The 16,190-nt window shown below is 35.8% G+C and overlaps 1 protein-coding gene across 1 annotated transcript; it reads left to right on the forward strand.

Moving 5' to 3' along the window:
• The first annotated feature begins 8,294 nt into the window (after positions 1-8,294).
• On the forward strand, positions 8,295-14,598 carry LOC103713403 (enolase). The gene is made up of 17 exons (XM_039116485.3): positions 8,295-8,489; positions 8,767-8,830; positions 9,187-9,251; positions 10,584-10,631; positions 10,770-10,856; positions 10,985-11,065; positions 11,145-11,246; positions 11,329-11,409; positions 11,490-11,564; positions 12,742-12,804; positions 12,926-13,006; positions 13,177-13,371; positions 13,457-13,507; positions 13,655-13,743; positions 13,849-13,900; positions 13,996-14,052; positions 14,289-14,598. The coding sequence occupies exons 1-17, from the start codon at positions 8,424-8,426 to the stop codon at positions 14,367-14,369; spliced, it is 1,338 nt and encodes a 445-aa protein (XP_038972413.2). The 5' UTR covers positions 8,295-8,423; the 3' UTR covers positions 14,370-14,598.
• The last annotated feature ends 1,592 nt before the right edge of the window (positions 14,599-16,190 follow it).

Below are 16,190 nucleotides of genomic sequence, written 5' to 3' on the forward strand. Positions count from 1 at the left end.
TCTATTTCACACACACATATAGAGAGAGACAAAAAGAGAGGGCCTCTTGCCACTCCTCTCAGAGAAGTGCAATCTGTTTCATATAAATAAAGAAAGTTAAGCTTAGATGCTTCTGAATGTATTTGGCACTTATTGCTTCTTAGTCAAACAAAAAAAAAATGAAGGACTCCTTAAAATGAAAATTAAAATTAAAAGCTAAAAATTTTTAGTTTGAGGTATCTTGCTTATGCATCAAGCTAAGAAAAGATGAGCATTAGAAATATAACTACTTAATAAAAATACAATATAAACTATATAATTTGCACTTCTAAATCGATCATTGATCTTGATATAAATATTTTAAAATTATATAGATTAAATTTCAACTAATACGAATGTTTCTAAACAATTTATATTGTGAAATGGTCAATTTTGTTTTATTTGATACATGTATAGGAGACATAAAAAATGCATAATTTTTTGCTTCTAGACAATTTAATTTCATCGATCTTGATCAACACTATTTATTTTTATTTCAAAAAATCTTCGCTAGGAAGCATTTGGAGCTAGATGCTCTCAGAAGCATCTCAACCTAACTCTATATATATGTATAATATATATGCATATATGCATCTACATATATATGAGAAAGACATACTTAGGTTGAGAGGAGGGTATCTATTCCTCTTAACTCCAATATTAATAATGAAACATCCAAATCAAAGGTCCACATCACTAACGTATCTAGAAACTAGAAAATATGTATTTTGATAACATCTATTCTATACAATATGCGAACACAAAAATGAATTGCATTTATTATGATAATGTACTAAAATACATGATAATTCATTTTTATTGCCTATTTACACCGCATGATAACTAATGATGACATATAAAGGACACAAGTATATTCAACCACATGGTAAGACCAAGATAGGATAATGATAAGAAGTCTCGAGCCAATTATAGTGATAATTCAGAGACCGAGCGTTAATACCATTTCAAGAAATAGGCCGACTAAGCTTGAGGATGGCTCGATACAAAAATTGCTCTTTCATAGACCGAGCAAGAAGAGTGTCAGCCATAAGAAATTGAACAACTATTAAGAATAGGCCAAACGTTGACCAGTTATGGAAAATTTGAGATCGATCAGGTGTGATGATTTTGGAACCCTCTATTGGTATGGTAGATGGTACAAAATTTGGTGGTTGCTAAAATGTGGAGAGTGGAGGACAGGTGGTGCTAGTTATTGGGACTGTTAGGAAAGTGGAGGTTGGACGTGAACAACTGTCAGCACTAGAAATGAGTGGTTACTATACCACTTACCTTATTGTATATAAATAGTAGGTTGTAATCTATAAAAGAAAAAAATCCTTTGGCCATTTAAACAGTTTATCATTATCTTTATCTTTAGTTTATCCTTGCAGTTATCATTAGTATCCTTGCGTTAGTTACCATGTTCTACTCTAGTTTATCCATAGTTATAGTATAGAAAAGTAGCCCCAGCTATATCCTATCTTCTTCTCTTTCAAGTATGCAGTATCATGATAGTGAAAGTTCTTAAAGATCAAGGCTTCAGGACCTATATTACCAACCTTTCACCATATCCTTTTTCTGGTTATTGATGCTAGTGGCATGCTCGCGCACTCACTCGAATCTAATAAGGGATGCCTCTTGCCAATCATTTCTTTTAGCAAAGGATTCCACAACTAATATGCTCTTTTCTGATATGCTTGATAAGATTGTAGCAAGAAACCTGTAAAGGATAAGGCTAGGGATCTAGACCTAGGTTAACAGCAGAGAAGGAATATAAGTTGCACCCTATCACCACACTTTGAAGGACGTCCAAAATGTAACATGAGTCTCCTATTCTAGCTAAAATTTAATGCATGCTAAACAAAATGAACACAAAAGTATTAGAAAAAAAAAAGAGGCAAAGGGGGGATAGGATTAGATAAGAAGTACGATAGCCTTATATCTAAGATTTTCATGAAATTCTATGTAAATAAATCCTTTTGGCAAGGGTATCAAGAAAAGAATTTATATGTGGCCAGATTTAAGAGTTAGGGTATAAGGAGGTAGTGTTTCTTTTGGATTCAATAGTTAGAATTTTGTGCTAGAAAAAGGACTATTTCATGGTCATGATGAGAACTCTTTGGATGTAGTTGCCATGAGTGATCTAAAGTGGTATTTTCTTATGGATTGAGGGAAAGAGACAAGTATAATAGACACAATTAGCTAATATTTATAATATAACTTTTTTAGTTGTATTTCTTTTTTTTTGGTACATTTAGTTGTATTTCTTTGGATGAGATTTAAGTATAGAGAGGAGGACAAAGAGAAAGATTAGTTTAATAATGGAGAAATATTCTAGATAAAAAGATGATAGATAGATCCAAAAAGGATTTTAGAAGGCTAGATATTTTATTGAGGGGTACAAGTGATGAATATAATGCTCCAAATTTAATAAAATACGTGTTTTGGTAATGGTATCAAAAGTAATTATGGATAATATCATGCCTTTGACTTTTAGTTGGGTTAGTATTTGGTGCAAGAGAAATGGCATGGAGGTTGCTGTTTGGAGGGAGACATGACAAAAGGAGAGCGAATGAAAATCAAAGTAACTATAAGGAAGAATGAGATGAAGGCTTATAATGGTGTCATCTGTCTTACTAGGAGACAAGTGGTTCCGAGATGACGGTTGCTAAGAGAGTAATTTTTGCTAAGCACACATTCACATAAAATAGATTTTATTTCATGGTGTGCACTAGGTCAAAAGGGGGGGGGGAGTTTATCATAGGTGTATTTATGACAAATAAGCTCAGCCTAAGCATACATTTAGTTAAGTTGGTCTAATTTTGATATACATGTAGGAAACAATTTCTCTCAAATTACCTATCCTATTCACCAAGCATGATCAAAATACGCATAGCCTTCTATAGTATGGTTTGTTTTAATTTGGCAAGCCATTACAAAACTCTTCTATACAACTTTTTTCCTCCGATGAATATCAATAATGCTACTCTCGAGCTTTTATTTTCCTAAAATTGCAAGTCTCACTCAATCTACCTTTTATTTATTAATTAACCATCATGTAACCAAAAATATTTCTCCATTAGTTTATAACAATTAGACAATGCCTTTTTCTATCATTTGACAATGGACCTTCAATACAATAGAAAACTCTAAAAACTAATCCTAGCCTTACACTCTAGTAATCAATGGCACTCTTTGTTAGCAAATCAAAAGCCTCCGATTCATGTTTTATCTCAATCTTTAGATCTAGAGAATTCTATAGAAGCATTAATCTTAACCATCCAATAGACAAAACATGTGGAGAGCTTAATAATGGGTCACATTTATGGTTTTCAAAAATCATCGTTTTTTCTTGTGCGCCCTAGTTTTATATATCTATATCTTTCCCTTTTCACATGTATAAAGAAATGTATGACAAAGACAAGAAAGGGAAGAGGAAATGAAGAAGAGTTATTAGAAGTGATAGAAATGTATTTTATAAAAGTACGCATAATCTCAATGTATTTTTCTAAATTATCCATTCTAATGGCTTCTAGTTGCTCCTCCCTTTCCTATATGCCTTGGATTCATCTTGTCTTTTTCTTTTCTTTAGTTCCATAAAACCATGCTTTTTGAATTCTTAGTTTAAGGTGTTAAAACCTTTTTGATGATTGTTGATTTTTTTAATACTATTTTCTAATTGATTGAGATTTTATATCTCTTAAGTTTTATAGTACATTGTTTTTGTTAAACACTCGAACCTACCCTTGAACTTCCTGGTTGCCAGGATTTGTAAAGTTTAGGTGTCCTCAAACTTCCAAAAGCGGGTTGTTAACAAGCAGCATAAACTGATGTCGTGTTTAGGTGTAAAAAGGTTATGAAATCTCCTTTGATAACGGAACGGAGTTAGCCTTTCTTTGTCCTGATGACGCGTCCCTACTATGACTGGGCATAAGCTAATTGAGAAACTGAGACATCCGTAGAATCTATGCTCCGTCATTACCTGACTCTCGAGTCAATATAGTAAGGCTAAAGACTCAAGCGGACTCCCCCTCCCTCTCATGTGAAATGCGAGTTGAATCCTTGGAGACCGGCCCTCGAAAGTAAGGACACTTTGGGCGGAAACGACTATCTTTCATGGCTTTCTCTTTCTCTAGAAAAGTAGGGGAATTTTCAGAAGATCGATCACATACATGTGTTGATTTATTTTCATTCACATATTGTAACGTGATCTCAGATACGAAAACTTAGTCAAAGAAGATGGGCTTAGGCGGGACTCGAACCCAACAAATCTCACAACCGTTTTTAGAAGCCTACGGATGCTGTTTTTATTGTGTAATGCACCTTTTGAGTAATCATTATCTTTGAAAAACTGACTTACTCTAAGGCCTTGTAAGGATTGACTTGGATGATTAGAGCGTCTTCGGAAAAGAGGCGGAGCACTTAGAACAGCTCAAGGAGTGCTTAGGCGTCTGTCGCGCGGCTTGTCCCTGAATCCACAGAAGTCTCAGTTCTTAATGAACCAGGGACGGCTGCTAGGACACAAAGCCGTTAAGGATTACGAGGGGACCCGTGAAGGTGATCTTGGAAATGACGACGCCTGTGAGAATTTTGAAATTTCTGTAGCACAAAATTTTCTGAATCTATTTGATGTAGGAGAAAATGATACAAAAGTAGATATAAAAGTGTTTGGGCTTCAATGGTATTAGCAAACTATCAATGCTTCTTATTGTAATACAAATGAGATTATTCCATCTCCATTTATTTGTTACAGTAAAACTATCAATTTTTTAGATTTAGTAGAATTTTTTATAAATTTTTACATAGTTTCATTCTTTTCTTTTTTTTGCATTGTCCCCCCCCCCCCCCCCCCTTTCTTATTCCCTCTTTATACTTTGTAAAGAAATTAACATGAAACAACTAGGGGTGCCAATTTACTCCACCCCATCGGTTTCCCGACCTGACTCAACCCTCATAAGGGAAGTTTTATTCGACCCATAGTAGATCTGGGGTGTGTATGAATAATGGTAAAACCCAGCCCAAACCCAACCTGTATATATATAACTCTTGACGATTCCACTCCCCAAGGAAAAAATAATATCTATGCAAATTTTTGTAGTTTTTTCCGACTCAATCCGTCCAACGCATCCCATCTAACTTTACCCATCCCACTCTGCCTTGATATTTGACCCACGCTATTCTGCCCCGAGATTCTACCCCGCCCTAAGGCAGGGTGGATACCAATAGTGGACTAGGTAATAATGGCCTACCTAGTCCACTATTGCCATCCCTAGGAACAACCTAACTTGAGTTGACTAAATTGACTCAACTAACCTGACCTAATCTAATTAATCCAACTTGACCTGGATTTGGCTTATAGTCGACTTGGTTGGTCTAGTTGGGTTAGAGAACTCCTAATATGAGATCGAGGTTGGGTTGGGTAAGGATTGAGTGGTTTAAGAGGGCATTTGGTATGGGGTGATCGTCCTAAGATCAAGGATGATGTGGGTGGAGATGATGAGATCACCGCATTTGGTTGCACCACGGTGATCCTACGTGGCGGTGATCTTAAATCACCTCCACTCCTCAAATCACCCCCCAACTTGGTGATGGGATACCCGTCCTTGAGGTCGGAAATCCAAGATCACCCCAAAACAGTGATCCTAGGTTGAAAGTTAAAGACAAAAATATCCCTCAAATTAGCAGAAAATTGTTATATCAATATACCATCAATATATTATGTCAATGACTCAATGTTATATATATAATTATTATGTTGATATTATATATTATATTAATGATATATATTATATTATAATATATTACTAATCATATTATTATCCTATTATTATTGAAGGATAATTTTAAATTCTAGTAGAAATATATTATTATATTTTATATTTTTATAATAAAAATATTTAATATATTACTATATTACTCCTATTTACTTTATTTTTCTAATCAAAATAATTATTAGTATTAAAAAATCTATTATAAGTATAAATAAAAATATTAATTCTATAATGAAAAATAACATATTTTTATAAGATTAATAATTTATATGAGTAATAAATATATTTTTATAGAATATATTAATAATTAATATATTGATAAATATATTAATATTTTATTATAATATATTTTATATGATTAATAAATATATGATAAGGGCTACTAAAAGTCGAATATGTAACAAAATTATGGAGCTATCATAGAAATTAGTATATTGACTTACATTTTTAATTCATAAGAATTAAAAATACATAAAAAATCCATCTAAGATATATCAAGGATATTTGTGGTATTATGTAGTCACCCTAGCATTAATACCACCGAGGATCTTAGATCACCGAGGTGATCCAGTTGGGGTTACCAAATGCCCCCTAAAGGTTAAGATAGATTAAAGTTTTGCCCAAGTAACCCACCCGAGTTACAACCCTAGTTTTTTTTTATTATAATTTTGATCTGTCCTTGCAAGTACATAACAAACCACATACCTGCCATATGTAGTGCTAAAAATCTGGATTTGTAATTTTGTATCCATCTAGAGGGACTAGACTATTGGATAAATGTTGCAACCTCCAACAAAAATTATTCATTCAATAGGGACCAATTTTCCAGACCAAACACCATCGGAAATCATATGCAAAAGTAAAAAAGCCAACCACAGCATTTAAATGTTCTTTTCAACAGAATCAAAGGGTGCTGCAATGAGGTAAAAAAAAGAAAAGAAATAACTCACACACCAAATTGAAAAAATGCTCAATATAACAGATTGGCCATATAAGTGCAGATAGGGATGCAATCAAGCAAAGTCGAGTTAAGTAGCTAGAGGCTTGAGCTGGACTCAATTCAAAATACTCAGGTTCGAAATTCGATTCGAGATCGATCGAGCCTTAATATTCAAGCTCAAGCTTGACTCCATCAAACAAAAAAAAATGCAATACTCAAAATCGAATCGACTCGAATATCAACCGAGCCATACTTAAGCTCAAGTTCAGACTTGAATTCAAGCTTTGATCAAAATTAAAAATATGGTTAAAATAAAATACGATATAATATTTTATTTTAAATATTAAATTAATAATATATTATAAATAAAATATAATATTATTAAAATTATGTATGCTCGATTAGATTTGCATGCCTTCGAGCCGAGTAATTTGCCATTCGAGCTCGACTCATAAAACCATTCAAGCTAGTCGAGCCCAGTAATAGTCCAGTCAAGTCGAGTTTGGACCTGAATGGAATTTGAGAAGCTGTGACCCCTTAGTTTATTTGCATCTTTACCTATAAAAATGTAAATGAACAATCTATGCTTTCCAAAAAAAAAAATTCTCTCTCTACTCCAGATTTTTTTTTTCACTAAAAAAAAGGAAAAAGGGGGTGAGGAGAACCTCACCCGCGTAGCAGCCCCCACTAGGCCTCCTCTCCGCTGGAAAATGTTCAATGTGGGCAAACAAGTCTTACTCATGCCCTCTCCACCCGTGGAAAGCTCCATGTATGAGTACGTTACACTAGCCCACTTAAGCAACCGGCAGACCAAATAGCGACTCCACCGGGCAAACCAGGCGAGAGGCATTCGGTCCCGATATTTAATTGATATATGTGCATTTCGAACTTGGGTCACTCCGGTGGAATCAAAATTCCGTTTCTACGTGCTACCACCTCGGTGGTCTTTACTCCATGTTTTCAAAATCAATACCTGCAATGTTGAGACATGCAGCCATCTTAATGCCTTCTACAATATAGATTATAATTCTGGACAAGATACAACGTGCCCTCCCTATGCCACCAAATATGGAGTCCCTCTTCCCAAAAGAGAGCCGGTTTCATCCGCAGCCAGTTTCGAATGCCATCCAGGGGCAAAAAGCCCATGGGATCATCGGGTCCGCTGTTTTTTTTGTCTTGGGAGGCTCCGTTGTTCTTCTCCCCCGTACAGCGTGAACTACAGGTTGGCCCCGCAACGTACCCCCCGGAATGGGTAACGTAGCAGACTCTCACCGGCCCTGCACCACTTACTGTGGTCGGTGCAAAACAGCTAATCCTGCCCCTAGACTCGTATGGCGGAGGTTCACCCTCAGGTATGCCTAAGCGATGTCCTCCGCTCTCCGATGCGGAGACCCGCTTCCCAATTTTCTTCCCAAATCCTTTATGAACCAAGTGTGAATCTCCTATGAGGAGATCCGTGTTATCGTTTCGTTTTACTCCGGCTTATGAAAAATTCGGCGAAATGGCTGGGGAATCATTTTACGTTCCCGGGTTCTTTGATCGAACCGGCCTCATTCCACGGCGAGGGGTACTTACAGCGGGTCGACAGAGCCAACCCTCCGCTATAAATAGGGTCGGTCTCCGTTTCTCCGCCTCCCAGCTGAGATACCAAGTGCTTCCTCCCACCATCCCATATTTCTCTCTATCTCTCACTCATGGCGACGATCAAGTTCATCAAGGCTCGCCAGATCTTCGACAGTCGTGGGAATCCCACCGTGGAGGTGATCATCCTCTTCTGGATCTCTTCCTCTATTGCAATCTACGATCCGATCGTTAGGGTTTTTAGGGTTTTGGATTGGATTTTTTCTTGTAATTGGAAAGGGGGTTTCGAGTTTCAGATCGGAGGATCTCTTCTTGATTGACTTTAGTGGTAGTCTGGTTGCTGGATCTGATGGTTTTGGATCCTTGATCTTTCTTATTCTATGGAAGGAACTGGTTATCGGCTATGGTTTTCTAAAATCTTCTCTATTTTTGTTTTGTTTTTGAAATTTTGGCTAGGTGGATTGTTGTCTCAGTGATGGAACTTTCTCCAGGGCTGCAGTTCCCAGTGGAGCATCGACAGGTATTTCATCATTAAATGATGACTCATATATCTTTTTTCTGCTCCAAATATTTTTCCCTTTATTGGACCTTGAGGTTATTAGTATTACATAGCTTATTAAAAAAATGATATCTTCCTTTAGAAAAAATACTCCCAGAGAGGGAAGGAAAAAAAAAAGCTAGTCCTGATGCTTGTAGTATAAAGAAATTTTGAGATGTTGTTGAAAGAATAATTTATTGAGGTTTTCAGCCTTATCATTGAAAGGAGAAATTGCTTTACTTTATTTTCATTGGGAGCAATCGATTACTGTTTTTGTTTGATATTCCTATTTATTTAATTCGTACACGTGTACTTATCACTCGTTTTTGGTGATCAAGGTATATATGAAGCTTTGGAGTTGAGAGATGGAGGATCGGATTACCTTGGGAAAGGTGTCCTCAAGGTTAGTACAACAACTCGTTGTTCAATCAGATGGATCTTTTCATCTTTATACACATTACTGGATGATTTTTTTTTTCTTTTTGGCGTTACAGAGCCTAGTTGGTTGTATAATATGATTAGGTTCAATTGAAGAAAAATTTGATTATGATGTGTGTTAGAATTTTGTGGCTTTTCCTTTCTATCTTATTTTATTTGGTATCTCTTTTTAGATATGCTTTTATTTTTTTTGATATTAACTAAATGAAAATTTTGCTAAGAGTTTTAAGGACTGCGGCAAAGTTTTAAGAGCCTTTTATTCTGTCGGATAATACATCATAACTGTGCTTGTGCTGTGTTCCCTCTCTTTCAAGTCATCAAAATCATGATATGAGAGGTGTCCCTCATGATCCAATTACCCAAAGTTCTTTATCAACTAAACCTGTAACTTTCTTAACCACAAACCGTGAAAATTGAGATGCTCTTGGATTTTGATAATTCAAGATAGCCATGTAAATTAAGATTACAGAAAATGCTCCAAATCTTTAATTTTGTTGGTTCTAGATTTATGAAACAAAGCATAATTATTATCTGACTATCTGGCAGGTACATAATTATCATTTCAACTTTATTATTTATGCTGTGCACAATGGACTGGTTAACAATAATAACTCGAGTGCTTCTAAATTTATAATGATTAATGATTTGATTCACTGATAGACATTTAGTCTATATTTTTGTTCATTGATAGAATCACTTGCAGCATGCATCAAGCATGTGATCCACTTTTGCTATATTTTTGTCAAAACGCTTTTCTTATACAATTTCTGTCAAGTAAATTTTAATTTAGAACTTATGTACAAGTTATGTATTTGGAAAAAGATATAAAGATACCGTGTTGAATTTTTCTGTACCATCTAGTAGATTTTTTGGTCTATGAAAACAACCTTCTTGTGTTTCACAATTCTATGTTTTATTTTTGTTATTCAGTTCTAAAGCTAAAAAAGTAATTTATCAGAAGTTCTGATAACATATTGCAACTTGTTTACGTTAGGATGAACAGTTATGTAGGTATATAATCAGAGCATTCCTTGGCATGCATTTGACAGTGCTGGTTAAGGAACAGCAGCATGCTGTCATTGCTATTTTTGACACAACTTTAGATGAGACCTTTATGTCTTTATGTGCATTTAGGAAAACTTTTTTGTTGTACAGGGTCATGCAAGATTGTTTCATGTTCTTGCAGTGCTCATGCCTTCATTCTTGTTTTATCTGACACCTATTTTGTGTTATAAGTCAAACATTATAGGTGTTTACAGCTTCTTAGTTGAACTTATATCTAATTTTTCTGGTTTAGGCTGTTGAGAATGTGAACGCTATCATTGCACCAGCATTGATTGGGAAGGTATGTGGTGTGCTCTACTGTTTTCGTTTCCGGTCTGGTCTTTGATTTTCGTTATTTGCAAGTTTAAGCTGCTAAGTGATCTAGCTTAGGAACTGCTGGACCTCTGACAATCTGCAAACATAATGTCTTGCTTTACAGGATCCTACTGAACAGGCTCAGATTGATACTTTTATGGTTCAGCAACTTGATGGGACCTCTAATGAGTGGGGTTGGTGCAAACAAAAGGTACCATGCCAGCTAGAACCTGGTTTCATTGCTAGCATTCACAGTCATGATTGACTGTTACATTTAGCTCTGAATGTTATGAAGTGCCTATGGGGTTTGATCATCTGACTGGATGTTTATTGTCTCAGCTTGGTGCAAATGCTATATTGGCAGTATCACTTGCTGTATGCAAAGCAGGAGCTAGTGTGAAGAAGATTCCTCTTTACCAGGTTTGTGAGGTGACACAATTATGTACCGTGGAACATGAGGTTATATAATATATATATGACTTTATTCCTTGTGATGCAGCACATCGCCAATCTTGCTGGAAACAAGAACTTAGTGTTGCCTGTGCCTGCATTCAATGTCATTAATGGAGGATCTCATGCAGGAAATAAGCTGGCCATGCAGGTAACCTCCTGACCAGTTGTGTTCAGAAATCACGTGCTTATTGATAATCATTTCTGTTGTGCTAATTATGTTGTGTTAACAGGAGTTTATGATCCTTCCTGTTGGGGCCTCCTCGTTCAAGGAAGCCATGAAGATGGGTGTGGAAGTATACCATCATTTGAAGGTAAAAAAAAGTCCATTTACTATTTGTCTTCATTTTTAGTGATCACAGTATTCTCTAACATTTGTTGATCTTGCTTTCAGTCTGTCATCAAGAAAAAGTACGGACAGGATGCCACTAATGTTGGAGATGAAGGTGGTTTTGCTCCTAACATTCAGGTCCGCTGCTGATTCTTAATGCTTTTTCTGCAATAAAGTATTTATTTTAATAATAAAAATCTATTATTAAATGTAATTTATAATTAGATAGATATTCTTCTAGTCTTCTGCATTTGGCTCATTTTTAAGGCTTAGAGGATGGGTGTAGCACAATTCTGGACAATTGTACACTAGTTGGCTTAAGGTTATCTAATCTATCAGTAATTCTCAAGGGCTGGAAAAAATTATAGGCTTGTCTGAACAATTTGTACTGATGCCAAGATTTTGAGTTCTTTAAGTGTCCTTTAACCTCTAAAATTCAGTTACAGGTGTATTTCTATATGGAAGGCAACACTTGGTAATTGTTAAAACTTGGTAATTATTCATTAGTGAAATGAAGGGATCTGTGTTTTGGAGTAGATGAGATGATTATCAAAATGCGACCTATAATTCAATTATAGGGAAACTAAATCTTTCATATTAGAACTTATGCTTTTCATGCCCCTTATTTTTTTCGTGCTTGAAATGTCTTGAGAAGTGAAATGGCTAAGTACACTCAAATGAAGATGATAAATTGACAATCTAATTTGTCTCATTTTTTTCTCTATTTTTGAATTCATATTGTAGCAAGAAAATTGTAAATGAACCTGGTCATCTATTTTTCTTAATTTTATTTGTTTTCTAGACTAATACAAGAGAGGAGTTTGATTGGTAATCACGCATATATCTATGTCTGTATCTTTTTGTCAAACTTAAGTGCACATCCTCAGGTCAGGTCCCTTGTGATCTTATGTTTTATACTTGGATTTCTCTCTGTGTTCCATTCTCCTAGTTTGATACACACATTTTTGAATGCTAAGTTGGCTTCTGTGCTATTGTCCATGTTCATGATGCTTTAATAGGAAATCAAACTTGAGATATTTTAACCATTAATCATTTAACTTTTGTGTAGCCCTTGTCAGTGTATATTTATGATTAGCACATGTTTGCAGGCAAAGCTGGTCTTAACTGTGTCAAGTTCAATTTAAATTTTTTGAAGAATGTTTCACTTGTATTGGTTGTTACTTCTTTATTTTAATATATGTTGTTACAGACTGTTAATATTGGCCTTTCAGAATTTTCTGCTGATTGCATTTCTAATGAATGATAACTGGTCTTGAACATCTCATCATAATTATGCCTTTTCATGGAAGTGCAGGAAAACAAAGAGGGTCTTGAACTGTTGAAGACAGCTATAGCGAAAGCTGGATATACTGGCAAGGTATTTGCTTTCCTTCAATATATGTCCCTTGTATTTTATGTTTATGTGAACTTGTTAGTTTCAGAAAAGCTTGAGGACTTGGGAGGATAACCATATTTGTTCTACTCGGTTGTTATGTTAGGTTGTTATTGGGATGGATGTTGCTGCTTCGGAGTTCTACAGTGACAAGGATAAGACATACGATTTGAATTTCAAGGAGGAGGTGAGCTTAATCTTGTTGCTTATGTTTTTTGTCATATTTATTTTTCATCCAAGATTATGCCGTTAGCCTTGAGATAATTAAATTCATTGTTATCTTTTCTGCTTCGTTGACATATGGCTGGCAATTTTCACACCACTAAACTCAATGATTCTAATTATCTTTTGCTGCAGAACAATGATGGGTCACAGAAAATATCTGGAGAAAGTTTGAAAGATGTTTACAAGTCCTTTGTCAGCGAGTATCCTATTGTATCAATTGAAGACCCATTTGATCAGGATGACTGGACCCACTATGCGAAAATGACAGAGGAGATTGGAGAGCAGGTGCAGATTGTTGGAGATGATCTTCTTGTCACCAACCCTACGGTAAATATCAGTATAAGACTACATGGAGCATTTGGAGAGAACTTCCTTTGTCATAAGTCTAATTTGTCCCCTAATATTTCTGCAGCGTGTTGCTAAGGCAATCAAAGAAAAGACGTGCAATGCTCTCCTTTTGAAGGTAAAATAAGAATGCCTTGATTCTTCTGTTGTTGTGGGCTGAAATGATTAATTCTATTTTCCTTTCGACATTTTTTGCATATTGAGATGCATGTTTTTTGTTGATGAATTACAAAGATGAATATGTTCTTTGTCTTTGGTGATACAGGTGAATCAGATAGGGTCTGTGACCGAGAGCATTGAAGCTGTGAAAATGTCCAAACATGCTGGCTGGGGTGTAATGACGAGCCACCGAAGGTAGAATATACATATACACGAGTTTTGTTAGCTTTAAATTTGATGCTATACGCTAGTTTTGTTAGCTTTAAATTTGATGCTAACTTACATTTTTCTGGTTTCTAGTGGTGAAACGGAGGACACTTTCATTGCTGACCTTGCAGTCGGTTTGTCTACGGTACGTCTCTATCCTTTGCAGATGCTAAGATTCATCTGTTATTCATGAGCTTAGATTGTAGACTTAAGGCCTGCTAATTCTGCACTATGAAACAGGGCCAAATCAAGACTGGAGCTCCATGCCGTTCGGAACGCCTTGCCAAGTATAACCAGGCAAGCTCTTGCACCACAAGCCTCCAAGGCTAATTTTGCAATCAAAATCAAGATTATCTTTATGCTGATCTTGATATGAAAGATCTGGTTTAACTTATAACAGTCCATCCTTCAATACGTTCTCGGTTTTCCTAATAATTGTGACAAATTATGAGCTATTGGTTCCGCGGAAGCAAATCTAACAATTATTGTGAAATTTATATGTGCTCACCTTTGTCTGTTTATGGTTGATACAGTTGCTCAGGATTGAGGAGGAGCTTGGTGATGCAGCAGTCTATGCAGGAGCAAAGTTCCGTGCACCTGTGGAACCCTACTAGGCATGTGACACTTTCCTGCACGCATGTAGAACTCTATAGGGACATGACTGTTTTCTGAGTCTGCTGTTGAGATGCATGAATTTTGTCGATTTGGGTGTGATGCCCTTTGTTTTGTCAAACTGCGGTTGTTTTGCCCTGACGGGAGAAATAAATTGTGGTTTTGCCGTTGCAGTATCATCGGCAGAACAAGTAATTTTAATGCTTAAATCTATGAAGTTTATTTTGGCTACTGCTATTCTGATTATGTTGTCAGCAATCATATAATTCATTCCAGAGCTTTATAGATCTTTTGAAACCTGATTAATTAGAGGAGAATAAAGAGTCTCTTTCGACATGTTGATACCAGCAACAATGAAATTTATAGGAGGAAAATCTGTCTGGCTCGAGAAATTGTGAGAGTTCAAAACCCCTTTGACTTGCTATTTCCTAACTATTTATCCTTTGTTTGCTTTTTCATTTCTCATTTACTCTGCTCTTTATTAGAACATCTTATGGAACATCTCTCATTGGTGGTCTAATTATTTTCCGGAGATCCTAAGGTTCTTCAATTCGTGCATTATGTTCAGAAAAAGTAATTCTGGTTCTGGTGGAGACTTATTTTGCGATGAAGAGATGAAAATGCCACCTCGTCAAGTTCTGATAATATTACTCATTTCTCATTCGTGTTTCGAAAGCCAGTAAGCCACAGTTCTTACAGAAGCCTAAGATTTAATAAAGAGATTCTCTCACGGTCATGCTTAAAGCTAAATGAATCATGGATAAGCAAATTCCACAGAAGTACTTGATCCTCCCAGAATGTTGGGAATCTGGAAGCACTACAAACCCTGCCGTTTTCAAAAACCATGTGGAAACTAAGAAAAGGATCGACCATTGTAAGTCATGACCAATGTCACCACCACAGCTGTTACCCTTATGATATAAGCTCAAAATTGTGCCAATCTTTGTAAGCCTCTTAGCGGACGGTCCGTGCTACATTGCAGATTCAAAATCTCCATAAATATCAACAATGTTACTAACCTTTCCTTTATCCTTCCATATAACTTCTAGGAATGTACAGTCCGCAAGATTGCTGATGGTTTGAAATTGGCACAATATAATGAATTTAGTCAGTCAACTTGATCTTATTCAAAGTTGTTAAAATCACAGATAATAGTGATCTCCATCCTATACCCTTTTTGAAATATGTTCGATTTTGATACTTACAGATCATATGCTCATACCAAACCACTGCAGTTGCTCTCTAATAGAAATTTGGGATGCTGATTTATTTCTAGGCAGAAAACAAGAACGTACAAGGTTGGGTCACTTCGGATGTGATGCTTCCAGCCAAATTAATGGCATCTGCTGTATCGAAGTGCCAAGGTGCGGCTGATACCTTGCTTCGTGTTTGTCGTGTGGTAATCTTTGGTTTACCTCTTCTTATGGTTTTGCATTGTGTTTGTTTTTTCGTTTTCTTTTTTCTTTTTTTTTTGATGCAAAAATTTTAGTTCCTGTTGCTGAACATAGTGTTTCTTTTTAAGTGTGGATATATGGTTTTGTATGAATGGATCTCATTCTAGAGGACTATGATGGATAAGGTATTAAAGGTCAAAAAAAGAAGGCCCCATTTGGGAGAGCTTTTGGGAGGCCAAAAAGTACCTTCTGTCCTTCAAAAGTATTTTTGGATGAAAAAAAGATATTTGGTAAAAATTTTGGGAAGCTATTTTAGCTTTTTCAGAAAGCTGAAAACAACTTTTTAAGAGAAGCTTCATTTTGGAGTTTTTCGAAAATGCTGTTTTTAGCTTTGTTGGAAAGCTGTTTTCTTACCAAAATACCCCTATT

The sequence above is a fragment of the Phoenix dactylifera genome, chromosome 3 (assembly GCF_051530095.1).
Source record: "Phoenix dactylifera cultivar Ajwa chromosome 3, Ajwa_hap1_PhDact_Kaust_v1.1, whole genome shotgun sequence".
In the NCBI taxonomy this organism is placed as follows: Eukaryota; Viridiplantae; Streptophyta; class Magnoliopsida; order Arecales; family Arecaceae; genus Phoenix; species Phoenix dactylifera.

Coding starts and splice junctions, on each gene's coding strand:
- LOC103713403 (XM_039116485.3), top strand. CDS start 8,424: ATGGCGACGATCAAGTTCATCAAGGCTCGCCAGATCTTCGACAGTCGT. Junction 11,247..11,328: donor GAAATAAGCTGGCCATGCAG/GTAACCTCCTGA, acceptor TTGTGTTAACAG/GAGTTTATGATCCTTCCTGT. Junction 13,744..13,848: donor GTAATGACGAGCCACCGAAG/GTAGAATATACA, acceptor TCTGGTTTCTAG/TGGTGAAACGGAGGACACTT.